The following is a 23,851-nucleotide window of genomic DNA, read 5'->3' as shown; positions in this document are numbered from 1 at the left end:
AGTAACATTTGACCATTGTTTGGAAAAAGTTCAAAACCAAAAAAACAAGAGGAAAAAAGCATCCAAAATGGGCTCTGGGAATAGTAAAGAATATCCAGATGATGTGAAATTCATGCAGAGACATTTTCCTGACCATTGCGCCCATGTAGGAGAATGAACCAAAAAGAAACAAAGCACATGGTTTGGGGGGAATTGTTAGTGGAACCTTTGCAAACCATTCAAAGGAATTAAGAAGCAAGAAAAATATGTATTTAAGAGATGGCGATTGGGACGGGACATCCCGAGAGAGAACAAGATAAGGGTGGGGTGGGCTGAAAAGGGCAAAGCACGTGAAGAAAAAATGGCTGAGCCAGGACTGTTAGGAGACAGTGGCCCCCAACTATGCACCCTCTTTGTACAGACTCGTACCAGGCACCTTTTTACAAACAAAGGACACAAGGGGGTTGCGGGGGCTCCTGGAATGCCAGGCAAGAGAGATCTCAAGTTACCTCGCACCAAGTAAGAGCAGAGAGAGATAAGGATTTAGAGGCAGAGAAGACAGAAATGGCATTCATCCAAATTATTAATGATATCAAACGAGAAGAAAACAATGCAGAAATGGCATTGATCCAAATTATTAGGTAAATTAGCATGATTTCTATAGGATGGAATAAGATGATGGTATGTTTAGTGCACGAAACATGATTCATTGTTTTTCCATCACTAGATGAAATATGCTTTAGTGTGAGTCACATTAATGACTATTAAAATATCACAGATTGCATTAATATCAAACAATTGATGGCAACCAAATGCCGTTAACCTAGTTCTTTTGAGAACGATTAGAGCTGATAAGACAGCAAAAGGTGGTTAGCTGCCAAGCTCTCCACTAGTGACAAAAATTGCAGACCACTGATGTCTGAGTATGAATGAGTGTGAGCGTGAATGGTTGTTTGTCTTTTTATGTTTTTGTGTTTTTGATTGGCCATCCATCAAGATATAATTGATCCCTTAGATATTGGAAATTTGACATCAATTTCTGAAATTGCCAATAAGCCTTTTTGGATGGCGATGAAAAATCAAGGAAAATTGTTTAGTCCAAAGAAATTTTTTGATGATAATGCATTGAATTGGAGGAACAAATCTGCAATGCGAAATTTTGAAGCACTGAGAAAAACAAAAACAGTGCATCATATGAAATTCCAAAGTACCATTGATGTATAGGGATAATGGCATCCAAATTGTGTTAACAGATTAATTGACTGAATTGACAAAATGTTCCATATTTCGTTACCATACCAAACGCCAATATTCACTACACGATTGGAGCTGAAGGATGATTCTAATCTGGCTATCTGTATAAAAGAAAAAATTTAAAGAAACGCACTAATTTTGAGTTAGCAGAAGAAGACTGTGTTTTTCAACAGGAAACATGGAGAAGACGCACGAGCAACCCAAAATGAGAACGTCCGTACAACTGTTGCTGACCAAACAGCAGACATGAAAATAGCTGAAAAGGAGGATGCAGATCCACCTTTGCACTGTAAGGAGGTTCTCTCAGTTGAAACGTTTGAGGAGACGGGTAAGATAAGCTTATTGACGCGATCAGACGTAATGGAAAGCATCCAATATTGATTGGAAAGATTATTGCTCGAGGAGCAATGCCATAAACCATAAGGAACTTTTTATATTGGTTTTATTGTCTCCATAAAAGAGTGAAAGCGTTTCAATTGAGAACAAACCTTCCTACAGATTTTTTAAGTAAACGATTAGAGATAAAAGAGAGATTACAATGGATAGATATGTAACTAAATTTTAATTTCATGCCTGACAATTGGAAAATGTTGATTAAGAAAGTTTTATAGGAGATGATTGGCAAACTTCAAAGACAATGGAATGTTACATTTGAAAAAAAAGACTACTAGTTTGGGATGTTTTGAATTTCAAACAATTGAGTTTAATATGCAACGCGATACACATTGTTAATTGAATTGGGACTTGATTAGTATGCAATTTATAAGTAATGAGTTTTAATGGCTCTAAAGGACAATTGCGCTAGAAAATATTAACCCTGATAAACAAGGGGTGGTTACAGTTTAGTGGGTTCAATTCTTTTCAGAATTATAAATGTTTACATTTGTTTCTGGATATTAATTGATGTGAATGTAACTGTTGCAGAGAGCGGGAAAGCTGTTTTCCTGAGGAGAAAGCAGCCTGGTTCGCTTTTTGTATTTTTCCTATTTTTAGCACGATTAGTTAATTTGTGTAATTGCAGGAAAGGAAAAATCAAATATAGTTTTGGATCTTAACATGATCAAAATAGAATAACAGCTAGTATATCTACTTTTGAGTGATAAGACATTTAGATTTTCGCAAACAAAGTGATGGAATAAGTAAGATTATTGTGATTTTTGTTCGTTTGAGAATTAAGCCCCAACCAAGTGGCTGTATGAAGGTGTTGAGCACGCGCTAAAGACGACAGCAGCTAAAGCAGCAGCGCAAACACTTACTGCACAGTATTCACAACAACAAAAACAGTATAAATTGATATGCAAAACATTGGAGGAGGTGGTGAAGCCAGGTGACTGGATGCTGATCCGAGTCATAAAAAGGAAGTCCTGGTTCTCTCCACGATGGGAAGACCCATTCGTGGCCCAACTCACCAACCTCCACTGCTGCAAAGATTGCTGAGAGGTCTACGTGGATTCACCAATCTCAGGTCAAGGTGGTTCGAAACATAGGGGACTGTGAGTAGACTGCAAGCCGGACGGTACCAAAACCCTTGTCCGTGGAACATCATCAGACGTCTACTCACCTGCCCCGAGCGCCCCTTGCTTAACTTTGACATTTCGTAGACTTTGCATCCCCGCGCAGAAGCCACAATGAAAGCTGCCGCCACCCCCATCACAGCGACCCTACTATCAGCCGCAACCTGGGCGTGGCTGGATGCCCTGCCCACTGAGACTCGAGCAGGAAATCGAGATGGTCCCATGCTACTGTCACAAAAAAGAGTGAAGTGGTATGAAAAGAACAATCCAAAGAATCATTTTGAAGAAAATATGTGGTATAATTTCATGGTATTTCAGAAAAAAACTAACTGGTGTGAAAGAAAGTTGTTGTGTGTAGACGTATGCCTTATTACACAGGTATCCCACCAGTGTATCCCAAGCCAATCGACCCCTATACCTATAACACCTACACACCTCTATGGTATCCCGACATACTGAGATCACGGTATCTAGAAGGTGTATTTAGATCTGTAGTTCCCGAGGTTGATGCCACTGTACCACCTTTAACAGGTAGAAAATTCACAAGGCTTTTGAACTATGATTGGACAGATCTAGTTATGTTAAACAACGTCCCATACCCACGTGATTTTAAGGCTGTGTGTTTCGCTAGTAATATGACATTCTGGGGTAAGTCCAGACCTGTAGGAGAAGTCCCCATGAAATTCTGTAGGGATATACTTACCCCGTGCAGACGAGACACCACTAACAAAGCCAGGTTCAATGCCACAGGAGTACCTATGGGTGCCACCTGCAGGGACTAATACACTCTCCCTGATGTAATGGGCACTGATCCCCAAGATGATGGGTATTGGATGTGTGGGTATACAGTGTATTTGGGTTTGCCCACAGCATGAAATGGTCGCTGTGCAATGGTGCAGATGGTTCAAGATGCATTCCAAGGATGGAGGTGTGTGCGCCATAGTCGGAGAACACTGTTGTACTTTCATCCCAAATGAAACCGGTGACGAAGGTAACATTACTCATGCAATAGCGGAAATGAAACCCTTGGCCAACGCTATGGCCCAGGATCACTCAGCCATAGGTGCATCACTTTGGTCGTGGTTAATATCCGGGTCGTGGTTCGCGATTCTGGTTAAATTTTTAACACCATTACTTGCAATTATGTTACTCTTCTGTATTTTTTCAATGTGTATAATCCCTTGTATGAAAACTATGGTTCAAAGTACTGTCTAACATACGCTGGTAGCTTACAGCGACATACATTATCACCGCGTGACATGCCGTAATGAAGATTCTCCCATCATTTTGAAATGCGACGAGTGACGGTATGTCGAGTCATCCGGGTAATTGTACATGTCTTAACTTCAAAACTGTGTTCGCTCATAAAGAGGGACACAGAGGATTTTTTTTATATAGCTTTAAAACTATCTCACATTTTTCACCTGTGCCTTCACAAATGACTTTATTGTTTTCTTATATAACCTTAGACACTATCTCACGTTTTTCACTTGTGCCTTCACAAATGACTTTATTGTTTTCCATACTCTTTGATAAGTAACATAACAGTAACATTATATATATATATATATATATATATATATATATATATATATATATATATATATATATATATATATATATATATATATATATATATATATATATATATATATATATATATATATATATATATATATATATATATATATATATATATAAATAAATATATATAAAGGAAAAACATGTTTACACACTTATTTCTATGGATTGAGTAAAAGTACAAAAAAAAGCAAAATTATATTTCAAAATAGCATCATTACAGATCACAACTGTTCACATTCAATACAAAGTTTATTTGGGGAGGGTAGGGACCTTAACCAATCACTAACAGAGGGTAGGGGGGGAAAATGACCCTAACAAATGCATTATAGAGAAACTATTGGTAAAGCGCTGACAAAGTTTTTCTCCTTAAAATAAAGGAATCAAATGTTGAAATATAAGAGGAAAAAAATGTATTCGTTCGTGAACCTCAAATTTGCAGTGGTGACTTAAATCACCAAACTGGGGAGAAAATCCTCAAAGGTTAGTATTGTGAAAATCTCTATCTCCATACAAAATAATTAGTCTTCATTGGGGTTCTTGTCATTTTCCCAGGAAGACCGAGTTCCCTCACCTCTACAGTTTCACTAATTCATAACTGAACAGCCATTTTTTTAGAAGCACAAAAACTGAAAGGTGAGGCAAGTCTTGTTAAATGTATAATAATTTCTAAAACTATTTACATTGTATACATACCTGATGTGATAAAAAACAAATCTGCCATTGAATTGATAGGAACCAAGTGGACACCACACAAAAGACTATATCTTTATCTTGCGAGCGCTTTCCGTCAACCAGGGGGACTTAGCAGCTTTGCCTCCAGGTTTTGGGGACTTCCTGTTGTCTTTCACTTGGGGGGACTTGAAGCTCTTGCTCTGAACTCCTCGGCCCAGTGCAACGATGGAAGTTGCGGATGGCATTTTGTCTTTGTGTGCTGAATTGACAGGGGGTCTCTTGGGTGTTTTGCCTGGCGATTTTTGGGAAGCGCTGCGGAGCTTGTTCAGGCCTCTTTTTAGATAATTGCTCCTGTTGCTCTTGGGAGTGTTGTTGATGGTAAACATCATAGATTGCCTGCGATCAGCCTGTAAAGGAAAAATGGCAAATTGGTTCTGTTGAATCCGACTATATGATGCATTATGCATTCATTTAACAAAACAACCCAGGCCCGAAGTGGGAGGGATCTACTTGAGTTTAAAGGAGGCATATAGAAGATTGGTGGCAAAAAAAGGGTACCGGAGCCAGGATCACAAGATTAAAGCGCAAATCATCCCGTTTTCCTTTGGGCTGCCAGATAGCTCCTTTGTCGAAAATGTATTTTTCTGTCTGTATTTTCACCCCCTTACTACTGTGACAGTGAAATTTCCCGAATACTGATGATTAATGTTATCTAATCTAATCTAAACACTGCATTTCACTCAGAAACTAGAATTTTTCTCAAAATTTCATTGGAAGCTTTGATAGTATACAAATAAAAAAGCTATACTTGAGCAAAATTAGCTTAACATTCTTGTAGTATATAAGTAAATGCAACTTTTGCACAACATACAGTACTTGTTAATGATGTCCAGATGCTTTTTAAAAACTTTGAAACAATTACATTATTTTCAAGATATAGCTTGCTGATACCAATCTTTTACCAAACCAATTCCAGAATTTTTTATTCAGTAAAAATAAATAGAGTATTCAAGTTTAAGCATTAAAGTGAGCTCTCGTGTTACAGGAGCTACCACTTAAGGCTCACTTTAATAGGAAATGCTCCGTTGTGAACACTGAGGACTTGAGAGAGGGGTTTAAATTAATTAAAAAAAGCGCTTTTGAACTCTGGCCAATAATTTAAAACCATCTCTCACCATATGCTCGAATGTTAAATTTGTCTCATATCTCAATGCAAGAATTTGCTGGAAATTTTCCTCGTATCTCAAATTGTTCGTATCTTAAGGTATTACTGTACTATAATCAATGTGCAAAACTCCCCACAAACCCCCCCCCCCCCTCCCCCAACCCGACACAGAATTCATGTTTGTGAACCATTTAACCATTAGTAACTCCTAAATTGATATTACAACTGATAAACCCTTTGTCAAACTCACTGGACTGTGGGTAGCATGAAGATGAGAGCTCGAGGATCCGGTGTTGGAGTTCTTGTTTTTGGGAGTGAGGGGACGAGGGAAACAGCTTGCCTTCATTTTTTTCTGGAAAAAAAACATAGTTAACCTTAAAAGTTAAGGCCCAACAGTTCAAATTCAAACTTTGAATTCATCCACGTGGCAAACAGACAAACCTCAGGTGGAGTTAGAGGAACAGATAATGTGAACGCAGACCGTTTTTGGCATCTGGGGCTTCTGAGCTGAGAAGAGCTAACCAGTTTAGATGGCCGGTAGCCGGCCATTAAGGATGAACGGTGAGAACGTGCGCTGACTGTGGACTGTGGTGCCACGAGTGAGTGCCGGCGAGCACCGACAGATCCCTGCAGCTGGCTTGGCATGAATGATGCCCGACGAATAGTCTCATTTGGGTCACCTGAGCGGATATCTTCATCAGTTAAAAGGAACGTGCTCTTGCTTCCATTCTAAATTGAGAGAAGGGTTTGAATTAGTAGAAAAAAAAAGAAAAAAAAACAATTGATTGGCTTTTACATTATTTTCCCCATGAATGTGCGTAAGGTTAAAAGGAATTTAAGCACAGAGGTACCACTACCAAGAAATGAATTGGTTACAGAACTAGTTTTGTAAGTTTGATTTTTTGCAAGATATGAATTTTCAACTTAGCTTTTGTACTACCAATGAAAAACCTTTAAATATTTATCAGTGCACCAATTTTGTATTAAAGATGTGAGAAACTGGCAGAAAAGATAAATTACTTACTTAGCCTTTAAAATAAACACCTACAAAAACATTGTTGTTGAAAGGTGAGAAGAAAAAGCAAGTTTGGCAATTGACAAAAACACAAACAACTTAAAATTATAAATTTGACAAAATTTCCTTTCATGAGGCCCAAAACCTGAAAAAATTCAACGCTCCGCCCAGTGCCCGCAGAGACATTACAAAGAGGGAGTTGCAACCAGACATAAAATGAGGGAGTTGCGGGGAGAGCCAGCGCCCCTGATGTTCTTATGAGCAGCCAACGAGAAGTGATATATAGAGCTGATATTAGCAATCGCGCCACCATTCGCGCCGAGACGGGGAAAAAAAACAGACCCGTTGCTCTTCCCTTAATTCTACAGTGAATAAGCAAAAAAAAAATAAAAACACGGAAAAAATGCAACGCTCCACCCAGAGCTTGCAGATATTGGTTATACACAAAAACGATGCGGCAAAAATCATAAAGTCTTGGCCACCTGGCTTTCTCGTATCTCGAAATTTGTCTCGTATCTAGAGATAATTATTTGCTCGAAATTTTACTCGTATTTCGAAAATTTAGTGTAACCTAAGATTAAAAATAATTTTAAGTGTATGTATAGGAGTCTAAATTGAAACATTGATTTGAGATACGAGTACCTCGTCTTACGAGTTCAGTCCCGGAACGCCTTAAGCTCATATGTCAAGGTATGACTGTATGACATTCCTCACTATAGTTCTCTAAAAGACACTCCGAACAGTTACGCATGTGCAGTTATTTTCAAATTGATATAGATCACGACAGATGGGAAAATGGGTGTCAAGTATTAGAACATTTGAGAACCACTACCAACCTCAAACTCTACAGGATAGCTGCTCTTGAGATGTGGAAGGCAAGCCTTGTTTCTGGCCTGGAGCTCAGCAATCCTCATCCAGTCATCAGACGGACCAGCTGGCTCATTTTCTGTTTCGACGCAGAATGTACTCGTGGCTGAAAATACAAGTCATAAATCGAGCACTGTAAAGTCACATTGCAGTCTAACTGGGACCTCAAGTCAGAGTAGACATCTTTAAAATTATAATCTAAAAAAAATATACTGTTGTTTTCTCCTGTGGTGCAGGGAAGTTGATACTTACACTGCAAGTGGAGTGTGCGCTGCCGATACCCAGGGAGACCGCTGAGCTGGTGACTGCCAGCAGCGGTCATTTTGCCTGGTGTCTCAAAAGGCTCCATTGATATAGGACGTATGCCAGTGGCGCTTGAGAGGTTGGGATGTGAACGAGCTGAAGTAAGGCTGTAAAATGTCTCATCATCTTCACCACCACAGGGGGTTTTCTGTAAAGGAGTGCAAGAAAAAAAATGATTAAAATGCTTAATAGCTTTAAAATGTGAATATTGATAGTATATTCATAGGAAGACAATACAGATAGCAATGTGCAGTTCAGTCTCCAATATAGTGTAATTTTTTTTTTTTTTTTAGAGAAACACACAAAAAAAAAATCTATTAAATTTTTCTGTCAATTCTTCGGCGCACCGTCTACATGCCGAAAGACATTTAGCCGACTGACATCTGGCCGGTAGCCAACTCACCGAAAGACGACCTAGCCGAACGTAGAATTAGCCCAACGACTATTTGGCCGACCGACTATCTAGCCGATGAACATTTCGCCGACGCGCTCGCCCCGCCCCCGGTCGTGTGTGTATATACAAGTTTTTCAACCTCGGCCCGCGAGCAATATAAGGCCCGTTACTGATAACACTCATTTAGAATAACAAGTTGCAGATAACAACATTCATTTAGAATAACAAGTTACAGATAACATTCATTTAGAATAACCAGGACATTTATTCCCGACCAAACAAGGAAAGGAGTTATAACAGTAGATAGTGTAATTTACACCAGAATAGAACAAAGTGAGTACTATAATGACAGGAGTTATAACAGTATGGGCACACACCAGTATCACACCTGCCATAAGCAGGTGCATGTCTACTACACATAAATGATATAGTAACAATAAAATGTAATGATTAATATCTATGAAAGGGTGGCCCGGCGGATGAGTGGTTCACGCGTCGGCCTCACAGCTCTGGGGTCCTGGGTTCAAATCCAGGTCGGTCCACCTGTGTTGAATTTGCATATTCTCCCTGGGCCTGCATGGGCTTTCTCTTGAGTACTCAGTTTTTCTCCCACATCCCAAAAGGATGCATTGTAGGCTGATTGGACACTCTAAAATTGCCCCTAGGTATGGGTCTGAGTGTGCATGGCTGTCCGTCTCCTTGTGCCCTGGGATCGGCTGGCCACCGATACAGGGTGTCCCTCGGCCCCTGGCCCAAAGTCAGCAGGGATAGGCTCCAGCACCCCCCGTGAGTGATAAAGTGGTTCAGAAAATGAAAGAAATATCTTCATAAATGCCATTAGAATATGGACAAATTCGACTTAAATGTTACCTTATTTTACACATCTGTCCTTCTCATTTCTCATTCACGTTCAAATGACTGAACGTGTCACTTGAGACGGTCAAGTTTCCATTCATATGCAATGTTAATGAACATGTTTATATTCATGTTAATGAACATATATATGTAAGATTTTACTCGAGGGCTAATGTCCATTCATAGTCCATTGTGTAGGTTGAAGACAAACGATGACACATACTAAACACACACACACAACCACACAGCAGATTTAGACAGTTCTCATCTAATTTCGCCACTTGTTCTTCTATGTGCACAGTAAAGTACAAATGAATGTATTAAGAAATATTAAAATGTAATAAAAAAAAAATAGAATGGCTATACAACACGAAAAGTATAACCTACCTGTGCTTTGTAGTGTTGCACAGCTTCACTTTTAGCAAAGAGCTGCTCCTCCTCATTGGCCGCTGCCTTTGATAGGCAGCCAACTACTTTGTCAAGCTGATTCCTCAGTTGAACAATTTCGCACCGTAGGTTTTCTCTCTGGCAATTGAAAAAGATGACATGCCAAAAGAGGTAAGCAAACAGTAGTTTATTACAAAACTATGCATTTAAAATATAGTCCTCTATTGAATAATTGACCACAACAGACAACAATTAACTTTCAATCCATTGGAATCGTAAGAACTTGGGGGTGAATGTTAATGCCTCTAGTGATCGACCGATACCGATTATTAGGAGTTAGGATGCCGGTGACGAGCAAGGTCTGCCCCGCAACCCGGCTTTGGCCGGAACAGGCAGCTACAAGTATTTTTGGAAGCGGATGCCTTCCCGGAAATTGGTATTCAAATATTAACTGAATGTGCAGCTAATCATCATTATATCTGGGAATGCTGCTGCCTGGCTTCATGGTAAAACCAGCTTTAATCAACAAGTTCGACCGTCATCATGATTTAAAAAAACAAGAACAAATGTTTGCAAAAACACTTTCAATTCATTTAAAACATCATAATAACAATTAAATTGTCCCATGTTATATGTTTTTTTACATATTATATAGATTTTGCGTGAATTGCATTCACTCCTGATGAAAACAGAAAACTCCGGAAATGGGACAAGAATCGACGGAGGTTGGCATTTCTGCAAATGGATTGGATGTCTAATGGTGACCATGGCAGCTAAAGTCTTCATTTGTTGTGATTCAAATCCGTTGTTCTATCACTTCTTTTACATTACGTGTTTTAATATTGGCAGAGAGAACATCTGGAGTGTGAAATTGCTAACTTGAAAGAGCTTGACAGAACAGTTTGCTGCTTGAAAAAGACAAACAAATGGAGGGAAAAAAACGACAACTTTCGGTTTATGAGCAAGAAACAGAAAATTCTCCTGGAGCAACAAAACTTTTACATTGAAGACCTTGCTCTCGTCAACTACTATTGAAGACCGGCAGAAGGATTTGTCAAAGCAGGGGTAACCCTTCAAAAAAGGATTGATCAGCTCGAGCAAACGGAGCAGCAGAAAGATGACCGGATTTGCGAGCTACAGGTGAAACAGAGGTCCCTGGAAGGACAGGTGGACACTATGCTTCAAGAGAAAGAGACACTTCGCCAGACAAACCAGTCCGATGAACCAGAGAAATTGGCTTTACTTACAAAAAAAAAAAAAAAACTCAAAAAAAGAGGTTGAATTATTGAAGCTGGCACAATCTACTCTTGAAATACACGGAAGAAAATTAGGAGAGAGAAGCAAAAGCAAAGAAGTGCAAGAGCTACTTTGCACACTGTTTTCAAGTTCACTCTTAAAGTGAACTATTTCACATTCCAGCTTGTCTGTCCGACAATATGAAAACACACAATGTGTCATACCAAACAGGCATGAAGTTTTATCACAAATGTTATTATCGTGAATATGATTAATATCATGATACTTTACTTTACCTCAATTACTGGTCCCATGTTTTCTCCTACATCTTCCTTTCTGGCTGCTTTGAGGTCATCTTCTAAACATGAAATTTTCCCCTGTAGAATCTGAACTTGTTCGGTCAGAACCTCCTGTTATTGTGGGGAGAGAAAAAATACTACACTCAAAATTCTCTTTATTAGAGTGAATTTCAATTGTTGTCAAACGTTGAGAATAAAACAACTAAGATCATGTATTTATTTTTTGAAGATTTAGGGCAGGGGTGGCCAACCCGCGGCTCCCAAGCCGCATGCGGCTCTTTGCCCGGTTTCATGCGGCTCTTACGTCCATATCAAAGTTTGTTTTTGTGTTTTATTTTTATTTGCGTGTGCGCTTCGCTTGAGTTCAATACGGTATTTTCGTCCAATGCGCATGTGCTTGGGATGAAAATACCTCAAAGTTTCCCAGTAGGAGCAAGGTCATTTGAGTAGACGTTTTTAACAGAGTGGGAGAGCTCCCGTGAACCAGAAGCGACAATGAATGGCGTCGCGCACACAAAAAGTATCCCAAAGATCGAGCGTCGGCTGAAAAAGCCACACCCCCTGCGAGGCAGACCAATGGCGAGAGTGCTTAGCCGGGAGCAGCCAATAGGAGAGCGAGGTGTACACCCACGTGGTGGGCGCGCTAGTTAAAAGCCATTCATAATAAATGACAGCTCACAAGGAGCGAATGTTGCGCAAAAATGGGCTCTGATTTTATGCCAGAAGTCCCACTAAGTAACATGTATAGTAAAAGAAAAACACTATTGTAAATTATTATATTTTTGTTTGTGGACTTGGTTGAACTGAGAGTTTGTATGAGTGCACACAAAGTTCATTGTTGATAATGACTGGCATGTGCTGTTAGTACTGTAGGAGTCAATTTATGTCATTACTATGCTGGTGTGTGACATTTACAATAAATCTGGCTGGGCAAAGGTGTGTGTGATGTGGCTCTTTGCGGTAACACAGTAAAAAATGTGGCTCTTGGTCTCTGACTGGTTGGCCACCCCTGATTTAGGGTTTCTTCAATGGTTTATTTTCCAAAAAAGCAAGAATCATGAGCACCGTAGATCGGAGCCAATTAAAGCAATTTACCAACACCTCTATCACTCCCTCATTCATGCTGGGATTAAGAACAGCCCAGAAAATACAGCGGTAACACATAAATGTTGCAACATGATGCATAAACGCAAATGGATTCGTTACATTACTTTACTTATTTTTAGATTATGTGAACCTGAAGTTTTTTGACAAAATTTAACAAAACTACCTATGGGTAGAACTGAGGAGTTTTAACTTTCTGAACGGAGAACATTTTTACCAAAGTGCGTTGGTATCATTCTTCTTTACATGTTAAGCTACAGTTCCATGGTAATGCTATTCTATTTGGGTGACCCTACAAACCCAGCTTTCTTTGCGTGTTAATAATGTAGAAATAGGAGAGCGAAAAATTAAAAGATACTCCCGTCGCACAGACATGAACTAAGCAGGAACTATGGTGCAGATGATTTATGGCAAATGAAGGACGGTCGTCGTAGATTATGGACATTGTATCCGGAAGATTCCCTGTAGACTGTGCAAATGCATACATTTTTGGAGCCGATAATTACATTTTGTTGGAGACCCATACCTTTTGCGAAGTGGCTTGATTGAGTTCAGAGTTCAAGTAGTCGATCTTGGTTCGCCACTCTTCTAGAAAAGAGGCTAGGGTTTCCTTCAGCCGGCTAACCTCAGTTTGAGACATAGACAGCTGAGCATAAGCTGCACGCACCTGAGAAAATACGTCACATGGAGACTTAATAGAAATTACTAATCTTATTTCCTAATTAATCATTGGTTCAGGATGTAGTTTCATATTCTCCATATTTTTAGTGTATCATTGCTGTTATGTTCATGGTAGGGGAATATTCTATTGTTCTTATAACATCAGGGAATTTTTCTACATTTCAATGGATACTTCGGCATCTTTAGTAATATTTGTGTCCTGCTTGTTTAAGCCATGGCATTGCATTTTTAAGAACAATTCTTCATGTGAGTCGCTCGCTATACATGTATAAAAAGAAAAGGTAAAATGTCAAAACTTTTTTGTCAATGGAGAAAACACTAGTGAGGAATCACATAATTTCCTAGTTTAATTCTAAAGTAGAATAATACCTGTGAAGAAAGGACACCTTTCTCATTTTCAAGTTCATCCACTTTTCGCTCCAACAATGAAGAATTGCTTTTGAAATCTTTATTTTCATTAAGGATCTCGTGGAGGCGTTGTTGCAAACTAAAAGAAAGTAATAAAAGATGACAACCGAGTGGGAAACAAATGAAGTACTGGATAAGAGAAAACCTATATTTGTGAAAATTGTAAGGGTTTACAACATTGGGCCTATATTTGAGACCACTAAATTGAAAACTGTAGACTGTATTTTCTAACATTTAAGCCACATTTGTACCAAAAAATGGCTGAATCGAGTGTATGGATGACACGCGCATAAAAAGGCGACATGCACGAAACTACAAGGTAACAAAGATGAAATGCCATAACGCAAGACAGTGGGGCCAATAGGGACATTAATTTAAAAATAGTCAAAAGATAAAGCGCTAAAGAAAATTGATTTTGATCTTTATGAATGAGGTTCAAGAAAAAAATAAACCGTATCTTGCATAAAACGTGAAAAACTACCTGTGCCCGTCACTGCTCACCCAGGGTGTCGTCATCTTACCTAGTTAAAACGTGCTCTGACTGGCAAAACGAGAGTACTCTTGGAAAATGTGTTTGCAGTGTTTATATGTCAGCATATCCCAATAGTTAAGGCTGATTGAAGGTCCACCGTAAAATATCAGCCTTGATACTTGCATAATGTGTATTTCATGCTATTAAAGCTACGGACACACTTCCTGGTTGTACTGCTCACTTGACTTTCTTTTTGAAAGAATATAGTTGTACATTTGTGATAATAAAAAAAACTAATTCTGCTATGATTGTTTTGTTTTTATTTCATTATCGAAAGCGATATATGTGTGCATGAATGTGTGTATGTACGTATATGTACGTGTTCGTCTGCGTGTATATATATAATTTTTACAACTAATGGTCACACTAATTCATAAACGCAAACTATTGATGTCATTTCTATCATTTACAAAAGTTGAGCATAATACATAGAGAAATATGACAGACAAAGTGAAAAGCATAACCAAAAGAGGTTGGAAAAAACAAATCAAGAATCTCATTCATGTAGATTTCAGTACTGCATTTATAACGATATTTAAAGAGGACAGTTCTTACAAGTCAATCTTGCTCTCGAGTTCATCAATTGTTGCCTTGGTGTTCTGTTCTTGATTGTTCTGCTCCACTTTCATCTTTCCCAGATTGTACTCCAACCGGTTTATATGAGATTCTGGGTAAAGTGTAAAAAGATCAAAACATAAATGAAAAATAAATGTAAGATTACAAAAGTGTACTCATTTATCCACTTTTTCCTCACTCGCCGTTGTCAACCTTAGATTTATGTACAGCGTGGAGCATGTTAGTTTGAGAATCACAAATGATCCAAGATGCAATTAGTAGTGATGTCCAAATCCAATATTTGGTATCTGTTTCGGCGTCCGATATCGGATGCGATCGAGTGGCCGCATGTGTTTTTGGTATCATGCTTGTTGGCTGCTTTAAATTAAACCACTCCTACTAAACCTGATTCGCACTAATAATGTTTAGAAACGAAAGATCGTAATAAAACATTGTGAAAAAGTTGTAAATGGCTTTTTCTTGAGGGGCAGAAGTCACTTCAATACAAAAACTATGATTTGTCATTAAGATTTTTACTGATCTAAATAGCTGGGTAGCAGATCATCAAATTTTATCTTGGAAAAAAAATCTTATCGGTTATTGTTATTTTTTTAAATCTGCATCCGGACATCCCGAGCAATTTCATCTTCAGACGCACTCCAAGCCCAAGTATCGCATTTTCACGACTATAATGCGCACTAAAAAGCCTTAAATTTTCTCCAAAATAGACAGGGTGCCTTATAATGTGGAGCACCGTGTTTAAGCTCTAAAAACTGACTGAGATCACTTCTTGCCGACACACTTCTTATATAGAGAGGTGGACGGGGGTGGGGTCACACGCTAAAGGCATGCCACTGCAAGGTACCTGTATATAGTGTGGGCATGTGATTATTGCAAAACATTTTCGGTTTGGTTTCTAAGGCCCCCCCAAAATGAATATAATCCAAATAGACACTTTTACTAATCTCAGTCCAAACTTTAAGCCATCAATTATGCACAGGAACATGGGAATAGAGCAGCCGCAAGGGAATTGTAAATCAACGAATCAATGGTTAGCAAATGGAGGAAGCAGGAGAACGAGCTTCGCCAATTCAAGATGAAAAAGTGGAGTTGATTTGCATGGGCCCATCTTGCAGCAGCGGTGAAAACCAAGTCACGGAAATGAACTCTGTGCCATCCGTCATTCCCGGAGGCTTAACTAAAGCGCCGGGCTAGTTACGTCACTAGTTGCGAATGGATTGTGCCCGCTTGGACGAACGTGTCTGGTTGCACCGTTGTTCGAGCTTTTGCCAAAACCGGCATAATTTCTGTGGAGCCACATGACAATGACAGCGACTCCGACAACGAAGAGCAGTAACCCAGCATTTATGAGGAATCAATTGGACAGTTGTTGAATTCGGACACAGAAAATTAGGGTTTTGATGGATTTGTAGGTGATGAATGATTAAAAAAAGTGAGCACATTGTAAAATGGCTAAATAAAGTACGACTGAACTCAGTTTTGCTTCTATTGTCTTTTTATATACGTGTTTTCAGCGCCTTTAAATTTGATGCGTCTTGTGTGCGTGTCAAATACAGAAATAGCACTCGTTACTGACACTGCGCCTTTAAATGCAGTGTGCCATATTGTCGTGAAAATACGGTACCGGTTTTAAATTGAACAATTAGATCACAGAACTAACCATAGTCACTAATGCATAGTTTTAGAGGGCTTGCAGACAACAGGGGACAAACTTAAAATAAAATAAATCAACATTTGGTCACTAAATTGATCACTCAGTGTTTTAAAATTAAACACCTTTTGATGTAATGAGACTAATCTTGCTGGCAAGTTCCCTCTCAAGGCCATCCCTATATTCTTTTTCTTGGATGATCTGCCGCTGAAGATTCCGTAACTGGAATTTTGGGGTGTTCATTATATCCTGAAGAGGGGACTTGCTGTGGTAATAAAAAAGTAAAAGCAAAATGAATAGTTAAAACATCTTAAATCAACACAGGGTTCAGTACGCAAAGATTCGAGCATTTTATATTTTAAGTAGACCTTGGCTCATAAAATGCTAACGATAATTATAAAATATTTTTTGTCAACAATAATAAAAACTACTTTTGATAAAATATGATTAGTTTAAACTGCAATTAATCCTCCCCAACACCACAAAGAGCAGGGGTGCTGATGCAACCTGGACATTAGTTTCCGACCAACGTTTAGTAGAAGAGGATGGTAAGGAAAAGGTGTTTTTTAGCATGGTTAGCAATAGAGCAGTAAACACAGAATTTGAAAGAACTAAGGAAAATAACAGCCAAAATGAGAAATTTTGAAATGCACGACAACACCAAGCCAACCCACCAAAAAATGCATATGAAATACCCCGGTACAAACACGAGCCTTATTGCAGATTTCCCTAACTAATTTTACTCTCCTTATTGGAGGGCAGCCTGTATTTTTTTATACTTGATATCAAGGAATTTCCCCAATTTATGCAAATGTTGTGAAACTTGGATTAACTTCATCCAATTGAACAATAAATAAATAAATGCCACCGTGAGCAAAATTTTACATTTGCACTGCTTGCCACTGGTGATATCGTCAGTTGATTATTTTAATTCCGATTGAAAAGCATTTTTTGTATGGAGGGAAATTTTTGCAGTTTTTATTATTCATTTATTTTCATAGTGTAAGGTGGGAGGTTCCTTATCTTTAGTGCACAACAGAACAACAAAGATACTTTTTAAAAATCATCATATTTTATATTCTCTTTTCTTATTAAGTAAGGTAATGTAGTTACTTTCATAATTGAATAACAAGGAAAGTAAATGTACTAACTCACAGGTGTGTGAGGCTTCAAATATGAAATAGCAAAGATGTGATATATAATGATAGACTGACACATTTTTCTATCATGGTAACAATTTTCTACCCACCAAAAGAATGCAATCCGTATAAAATACCCCGGTACAAACACCAGCCTTATTGAAGATTTCCTTAACTAATTTTACTCTCCTTATTGGAGGGCAGCCTGTATTTTTTTATACTTGATATCAAGGAATTTCCCCAATTTATGCAAATGTTGTGAAACTTGGATTTACTTCATCCAATTGAACAATAAATAAATAAATGGCACCGTGAGCAAAATTTTACATTTACACTGCTTGCCACTGGTGATATCGTCAGTTGATTATTTTATTGATGGTCCATACCACCCGTATACAGTGGGTGGGCCACTCTAATGATAACTAATTTTCATTTTCTTAATTCGGTTATATTTTTATCGTTAGTGATTAATTTGCATAAAAATTATACACAAACAATAAATAGATCTAAAGAAGCACTTCTCAAATAGTGGGGCGGGCAACCCTCGGAAGGCACATAGATAGCTATGCCAGGGAGCTTGAGACTCAAGTAACATACTTTTTGCCAGAATAGAAATAAGTGTAGTAATTGCACATTCAATAGTCGATAGTGGAGCGTACAGACCATAATCGATAAAAAACAATCTGAAGTAATAATGGTCAATAATACCTGACAGAAGACGATGCAACAGTATGGATATTGAGAAATGTGACTCTCGGCGTGAGATGGAACACTGGGGAGTCTTCTTCGGAGAGTGAAGAGACCGTTGGCAGAGACAGAGAGGTGCTTGATGTCCGGTCCAATGTTTCATGGTCCACAGATAAATCTAAAAATATGAAGATAAACATTTATATCAGAAAAAAAAATGCAACCCAAAAAAGGGTGCATTTTCTTAAATGCACATAAAAATGTAAGTATATTTTGTGTAAATGAAACATCAATCAAGGGAAAGAGGATCTAAGACTCACATCGCTTAGCCAAGTAGGTGTCAAGACCACTTTTCAGGTAGACACAGCCAAAACTCTCCATTATAAAAGAGTTGGTCATATTTGCAATCTTCCTCTGACAAGTAGGAATGAATTATTACAGGCATTACTACAATGGTCAAGAAGGCCTGGGGAAAAAATTATTATCAAAAATGTTGATGCCTGCTCACCTCTACTTCATATTCCAAGGCTTTAAGGGTGGATCGTTCGTTCATCATGTCATGATAAACTAGCATTAGAAGCAACTGGGGAGAAAAAGAAAAGGTGGGAATTTACCACGATCATGTGTGTAACAATATACAAACTGTTCTGCAAAAGAAGCATTGTTGCAGAAGAATGTTAAAACAAACATGTCTCAATAACCAACATTTTTAAAAGTACAACAGATAAAGCAATGATTTCATGTTACACTTAAGGAGTTGCAAAGGAACTGTAAATTCATGTACCTTTGCAATTTCCACAGTCAGGTTGATTCCGTTCTTTATGTTCTCCCAGGATAATGATGTATCATTGGTTGAACCAAATCTGCAATCCTCTGATAGTACAACAAATTAAGTAATGTTTTCAGAAATGTATAAAATATGTTCCAATAATTTATTCCAACCAATCCAATACGGACAGTTAAACCAATTAAATTTCTGATGAAACGAGAAGCACCCGACTGCAATCCACGGATTGTATATCTAACATACCACAATGGTGGAAAGGTTTCATCAGAGGAATTAATTGCCCACGCCTGTATTAGTCCTTTTGGGTCTCAGCTCTTTTACCAGCAGTTTCCATATTATTATACCTTACAGCAGTGTTTCCCAACTGTAATACAATGATGTGCATGAGCAATGGTCAGGTGTGTCGCGGGAAATTGCAAGAAGTCATATAATGTAATATCTCATTTCTCTCCTCTCATTTTGTGAACCGCTTTATCCTCATTTAGTCACTGGGGGTTGCTGACTTCAGGCTAGAGGTGGTGGACACCCTGAATTGGTGTCCAGCCAATTGCAGGGGACAAGGAGACAAACAACCATTCATGCTCACACTCATTCCAAGTGGCAATATAGAGTGTCCAATTAGCCTCCCATGCATGTCTTTGGAATGTGGGAGGAAATCGGAGCACGCGGACAAAACCCATGCAGGCCCGGGAAGAACATCCAAACTCAATACAGGTGGAACGATCTGGATTTGAACCCATCTTATATATTCTTCGTGTTTTACAGCCGTTCTATCTTTTTTTTTTATTCCATTTCAATATTTCTTAATACATTCCTTTTTACTTTACTTTGTAGTTTAATGTATTTTCAACTTTCTTTGTTCTGTTAGCCTAGCTTCTTTCTGCTACTTCTTTTTTGGGACCATTCAGCCATGCCAATGCTGTCATACACACAGTGATAATTTTACAATTGGCACACTGCGAGTCCCAGGGATTCGCTTGTCTGAAAACTGTGCGTCCCAGGAAACTTGTCACGAGTCCCAACATACTACGGATGCAAATAAAACATAAGCAACGATATATAAACATTCAGATTTAATTTATTTATTATATGGTTTAGGGTTAGGGTTTATTTATCATTGTACTAGTCTTTCAGCTCGTAGATCCTCCTCTCTTTGCAGCCAAAAGTCTTTTGAAATGTGCGTATTTTTCCTTGCTTCCCCCGTTTTGCTTCATGATCATCGATCGAATCTTCTGCAGTTCTTTTCTTACTAGTTGTATTTTTTAACTGCGAAATAACTATCCAGACTGTTTTGGTTTTTCTGAAACATTTTTTATCTTTCTTACACTATTACGAAACTCTTGCTATCGCTTTTTCTCCTTCGTCTGCTAGTGTCTGCTAGTCTCGTTCACGCGAGAATTATTTCGCAAAGATTATGTGGAATAAATTGGTTTGCTATCGGATATATGTGTTTTGTTTTGTTTTTTTTTTTGATAAAAATTTCTTTGCGTCCGAAAAAAGCACATTACTTGAAATTGTGCGTCTGGAAGAAAAGCTGTGCGTATCAGACGCAGGACGCAGAGGTAACGAGAACACTGTACACATGGGACTGGTTGTGAACAATACACCGCAGAAGGAGCAACACCACAATGCCATTGAAAATTTGGAGTTGGACAAAAGTGCCGGGCAAAGAAGCGACGCTTCAGACCAACCATTATGGGATAAGATGGAAGAGCTGTTGGCGCTTACCAGGTCGGAAACGGAGTTGAGGGGTTCTACTCTGCTACTGTTGATTCTTCAGCTCCTGACTACTGAGGAACTGTGCGGATAAGCTTGGATGAGTGACTGCACATTTTCAACCTCGGTCACAGTTCCGCATCTTGTGGAAGACTTCCTGTGCATGGTTCCAGTTTGAACCAACTCTACGTCTTTTTCTGGAGTCTGCATCCGTTTTGCTACTGCAACCAAGATGGCGCCGCTCAAGTGGCGGCCGGTAGCGGTAGCTCCGTTCGCTCTTGCTCGTTTTGTGTTTTTGCTGCTTTTCGTACTTAATGATTCTTAATAATCCCATGTACTTGGCATTTGTTGCTTTGTGGTTCTGCAGCCTTTGCGACTCGCCCCACCCGTTATGTCGCTTGGTTTCTATCTATCTATTTATGTCTAAAATGCCTGTATTTTCCTTATCTGCATTTTCACCCTCTTGCGACTGTGACATTGAAATTTCCTGAATACTGGATGAATAAAGCTATCCAATCCAATCGTTAATATAGGTGACACAATTTGAAAATGTAGGATTTTCAGATGGTGGCATCCCTTGAGATTTTTTCAATGCAGAAAGTGTGCCACAGCTCAAAAAAACGTTGGGAAACACTGCCTTACCGGTTAGCAGAAAGCCATTTGCACCCATCAATAGAGCCATATATGGCTGCCGAGCCATAGGGTTCCTACCCCTGGTTTAACTATAGGACGTCGAAAAAGAAAAGCCAATCAAGGCTTGAGCATCACCCAAAGTACAGTGGCACGGCTGTTAAACTCTCTAAAACTAAAAAGTTGATTATAACAAAAGTTCGGTTTTTATTTTATTTAAAAATCTACTACATAATAAAACCAAAAGATATGTCAGAAACTCACTCTGTACAAATTCAGCAATCAATTCAAAACGTTCCTCGGTTGTTTTAATTGAAGTAGTGACTGGTTCATTTTTTCTGAAATTAAACAGATGGCAAACAAGAGTGAATAACTGACGCCACGTTTTCCAAAACCAATTTTTTTTTGAGTACTCACATCCTGGAAATAACTCGAAGAATGATGTCTCCATCTATTAAATCGTCCATGTTAATTTCTCGCTCGGTCAATATGATACTATTGACCTGGAAGCACAACGTGTAAATGTCAAAACTTTGAGTTTGTGTAAATATAAATATTGTCATGCACGACCAAGGTTAGCACGTAGCTGTTAGGGTCGATGGTTGGACGTAAACGTACCCAGGTAACGAGAGCCTTAACACCCAGATTAGCCATCTTGAAAGACCCGTTTTATAAACCTTGATAGGGAGAAAAAAAGATACACTAAAAGATGAATGAGACAAAATAATAACCAGGTAAACCCTGCTTCTTGAGTGGTCTCTGTCATGTTAGCAAAATTATACATAGTCGTTCAGTATGACTAGCTCAATTTCGGTAACTTGTGAACATTGTCGAATTGTTGTTAAAGGCGACTTACCCCAAAAGTTGAAGAAAATATCCAGTTTGTCAAATGAATGTTGGCCACTGAATAAAAATGCGATTGGTCGCTTTATCTATCACAATATAGAGAGTTCAGCAGTCCCTAATCAACTCATCGTCACAAATTCAAAACTGGCCAATAAGAATAAACCAACCAATGAGATTTCGCCGACGCACGCAAATCAAATTAAACGTTGGATGAAAGGCTGGAAATACTAGATTTAGAACTAGATGTGTCATCCAATATGAACGGTAGTTTTCTCATATCCATCGTTTGGTCAGTACTTTGAAATAACTGAATTGAAAAAAATCCCCGTATATTTATTAAGCGAATTGAAGTCGAGAAAATCTCACCTCAAGTTAACTGCTAAAAGCAATTACTGGTGAAGTCTACTGCTTTAATATGGCTGCTGAACACGAACGCCACCGACCTAGATTTTAGGTTTGTGTTGGCATAGAATTACACTGCAACATTTTGGGGTATTTCTAAACTGTTGGTGACCCCAGTTAGCTATACTATACTTGTTTAAAAATCAGAGCACCTCTGTCTTATTTCAAATTCCTCATTACACCGGGCCAGAGGCAGGGAACTCCCTGAATTGGTGGCCAGCTGATCGCAGTTGAGTATAAGTGTATTAATGTTAGAATTAAGTGAGAAAAACAGAAGAGTGGGAAACAAGGAGGTACGCCTAGTAAGGGAATACTATAAGGCACGTGTGTCAAAGTGGCGGCCCGGGGGCCAAATCTGGCCCTCCGCATCATTTTGTGTGGCCCGGGAATGTAAATCATGAGTTCCGATTTTCTGTTTTAGGATCAAATTAAAATGGTGTATAAATGTATACAAATGTATTTCCTGATTTAGCCCTTTTAAATCAATAATTGTAAATTTTTAATCCTTTTTTTTTATGTTTTTACTTTTTACTTAATCGAAATCTTAAAATATATTTTTTAAAAAGATAAACTAAACTTTGATTTAGATATATAAAAAACTGAATATTCAGGGATTTTAATCCAGTTATTTTTATCCGTTTATAAAAAATAAAAAAAAATCTAAATATTATATCTAAAATGGTCCGGCCCTCGTGAAATTGAGTTGACGTTAAAGCGGCCTGCGAACCAACCCGAGTCTGAAACCCTTGCTATAAGCAGCCTTATACCAGTGCTTCTCAATTCTTTTTCTGTTAGCCCCCCCCCCCACCTAGCAAGAAGAAAACTATTCGCCCCCCCCCCACACACACACACACACACTTCCCACCGTGACTATAAATAAAATCATTTTATAAAATTGTTATAAGTACAACATTTTATCCTTATTAACATTAAAGAAAAGGAAAAAAAGAAAGAAATATGGTCAAACTTACAAAGAATAACTTTATTAAATCTTGTTTTAAGTCTACAACAGAAAAGATTTTAAGTGCATCAATGCCTGAAATAAAAAATAAATGAGAGCGCCACTGCCAGCTACTGTAGTGGATGCGCAAATACACTTTATACTAGTACGGCCAAATAAAATCCTCCTCCCCAGGGTTACCAAGGGGGGGCGCGCCCCACTATTTGA

The 23,851-nt window shown here is 38.5% G+C and overlaps 1 protein-coding gene across 2 annotated transcripts; it reads right to left on the bottom strand.

Annotated features, from left to right (window-relative positions):
- Positions 1 to 4,555: 4,555 nt before the first annotated feature.
- On the bottom strand, positions 4,556 to 22,863 carry LOC144200926 (nuclear mitotic apparatus protein 1-like). 2 transcript variants are annotated; one of them, XM_077723310.1, is made up of 20 exons: positions 22,292 to 22,863; positions 22,054 to 22,112; positions 21,853 to 21,938; positions 21,700 to 21,773; positions 19,087 to 19,175; positions 18,811 to 18,885; positions 18,623 to 18,716; positions 18,324 to 18,480; positions 16,602 to 16,741; positions 14,805 to 14,916; positions 13,679 to 13,796; positions 13,155 to 13,295; positions 13,002 to 13,097; positions 11,522 to 11,635; positions 9,990 to 10,127; positions 8,303 to 8,501; positions 8,020 to 8,156; positions 6,610 to 6,897; positions 6,419 to 6,520; positions 4,556 to 5,410 (listed from the first exon to the last, which is right to left on the bottom strand). In XM_077723310.1, exons 2-20 carry the CDS (start codon positions 22,087 to 22,089, stop codon positions 5,090 to 5,092), a joined length of 2,517 nt encoding a protein of 838 aa, XP_077579436.1. In that variant the 5' UTR covers positions 22,090 to 22,112; positions 22,292 to 22,863; the 3' UTR covers positions 4,556 to 5,089. The 2 variants fall into 2 exon arrangements, with proteins under 2 accessions (XP_077579436.1, XP_077579437.1); XM_077723311.1 differs by lacking the exon at positions 13,002 to 13,097 and having other exon boundaries at positions 4,572 to 5,410; positions 22,292 to 22,858.
- Between the last annotated feature and the right edge of the window lie 988 nt (positions 22,864 to 23,851).

Source organism: Stigmatopora nigra, chromosome 8 (genome assembly GCF_051989575.1).
Source record: "Stigmatopora nigra isolate UIUO_SnigA chromosome 8, RoL_Snig_1.1, whole genome shotgun sequence".
Classification (NCBI taxonomy): domain Eukaryota; kingdom Metazoa; phylum Chordata; class Actinopteri; order Syngnathiformes; family Syngnathidae; genus Stigmatopora; species Stigmatopora nigra.
The sequence above is the reverse complement of the archived record's forward strand: the minus strand, read 5'-3'. Positions and strand labels throughout refer to the sequence as shown.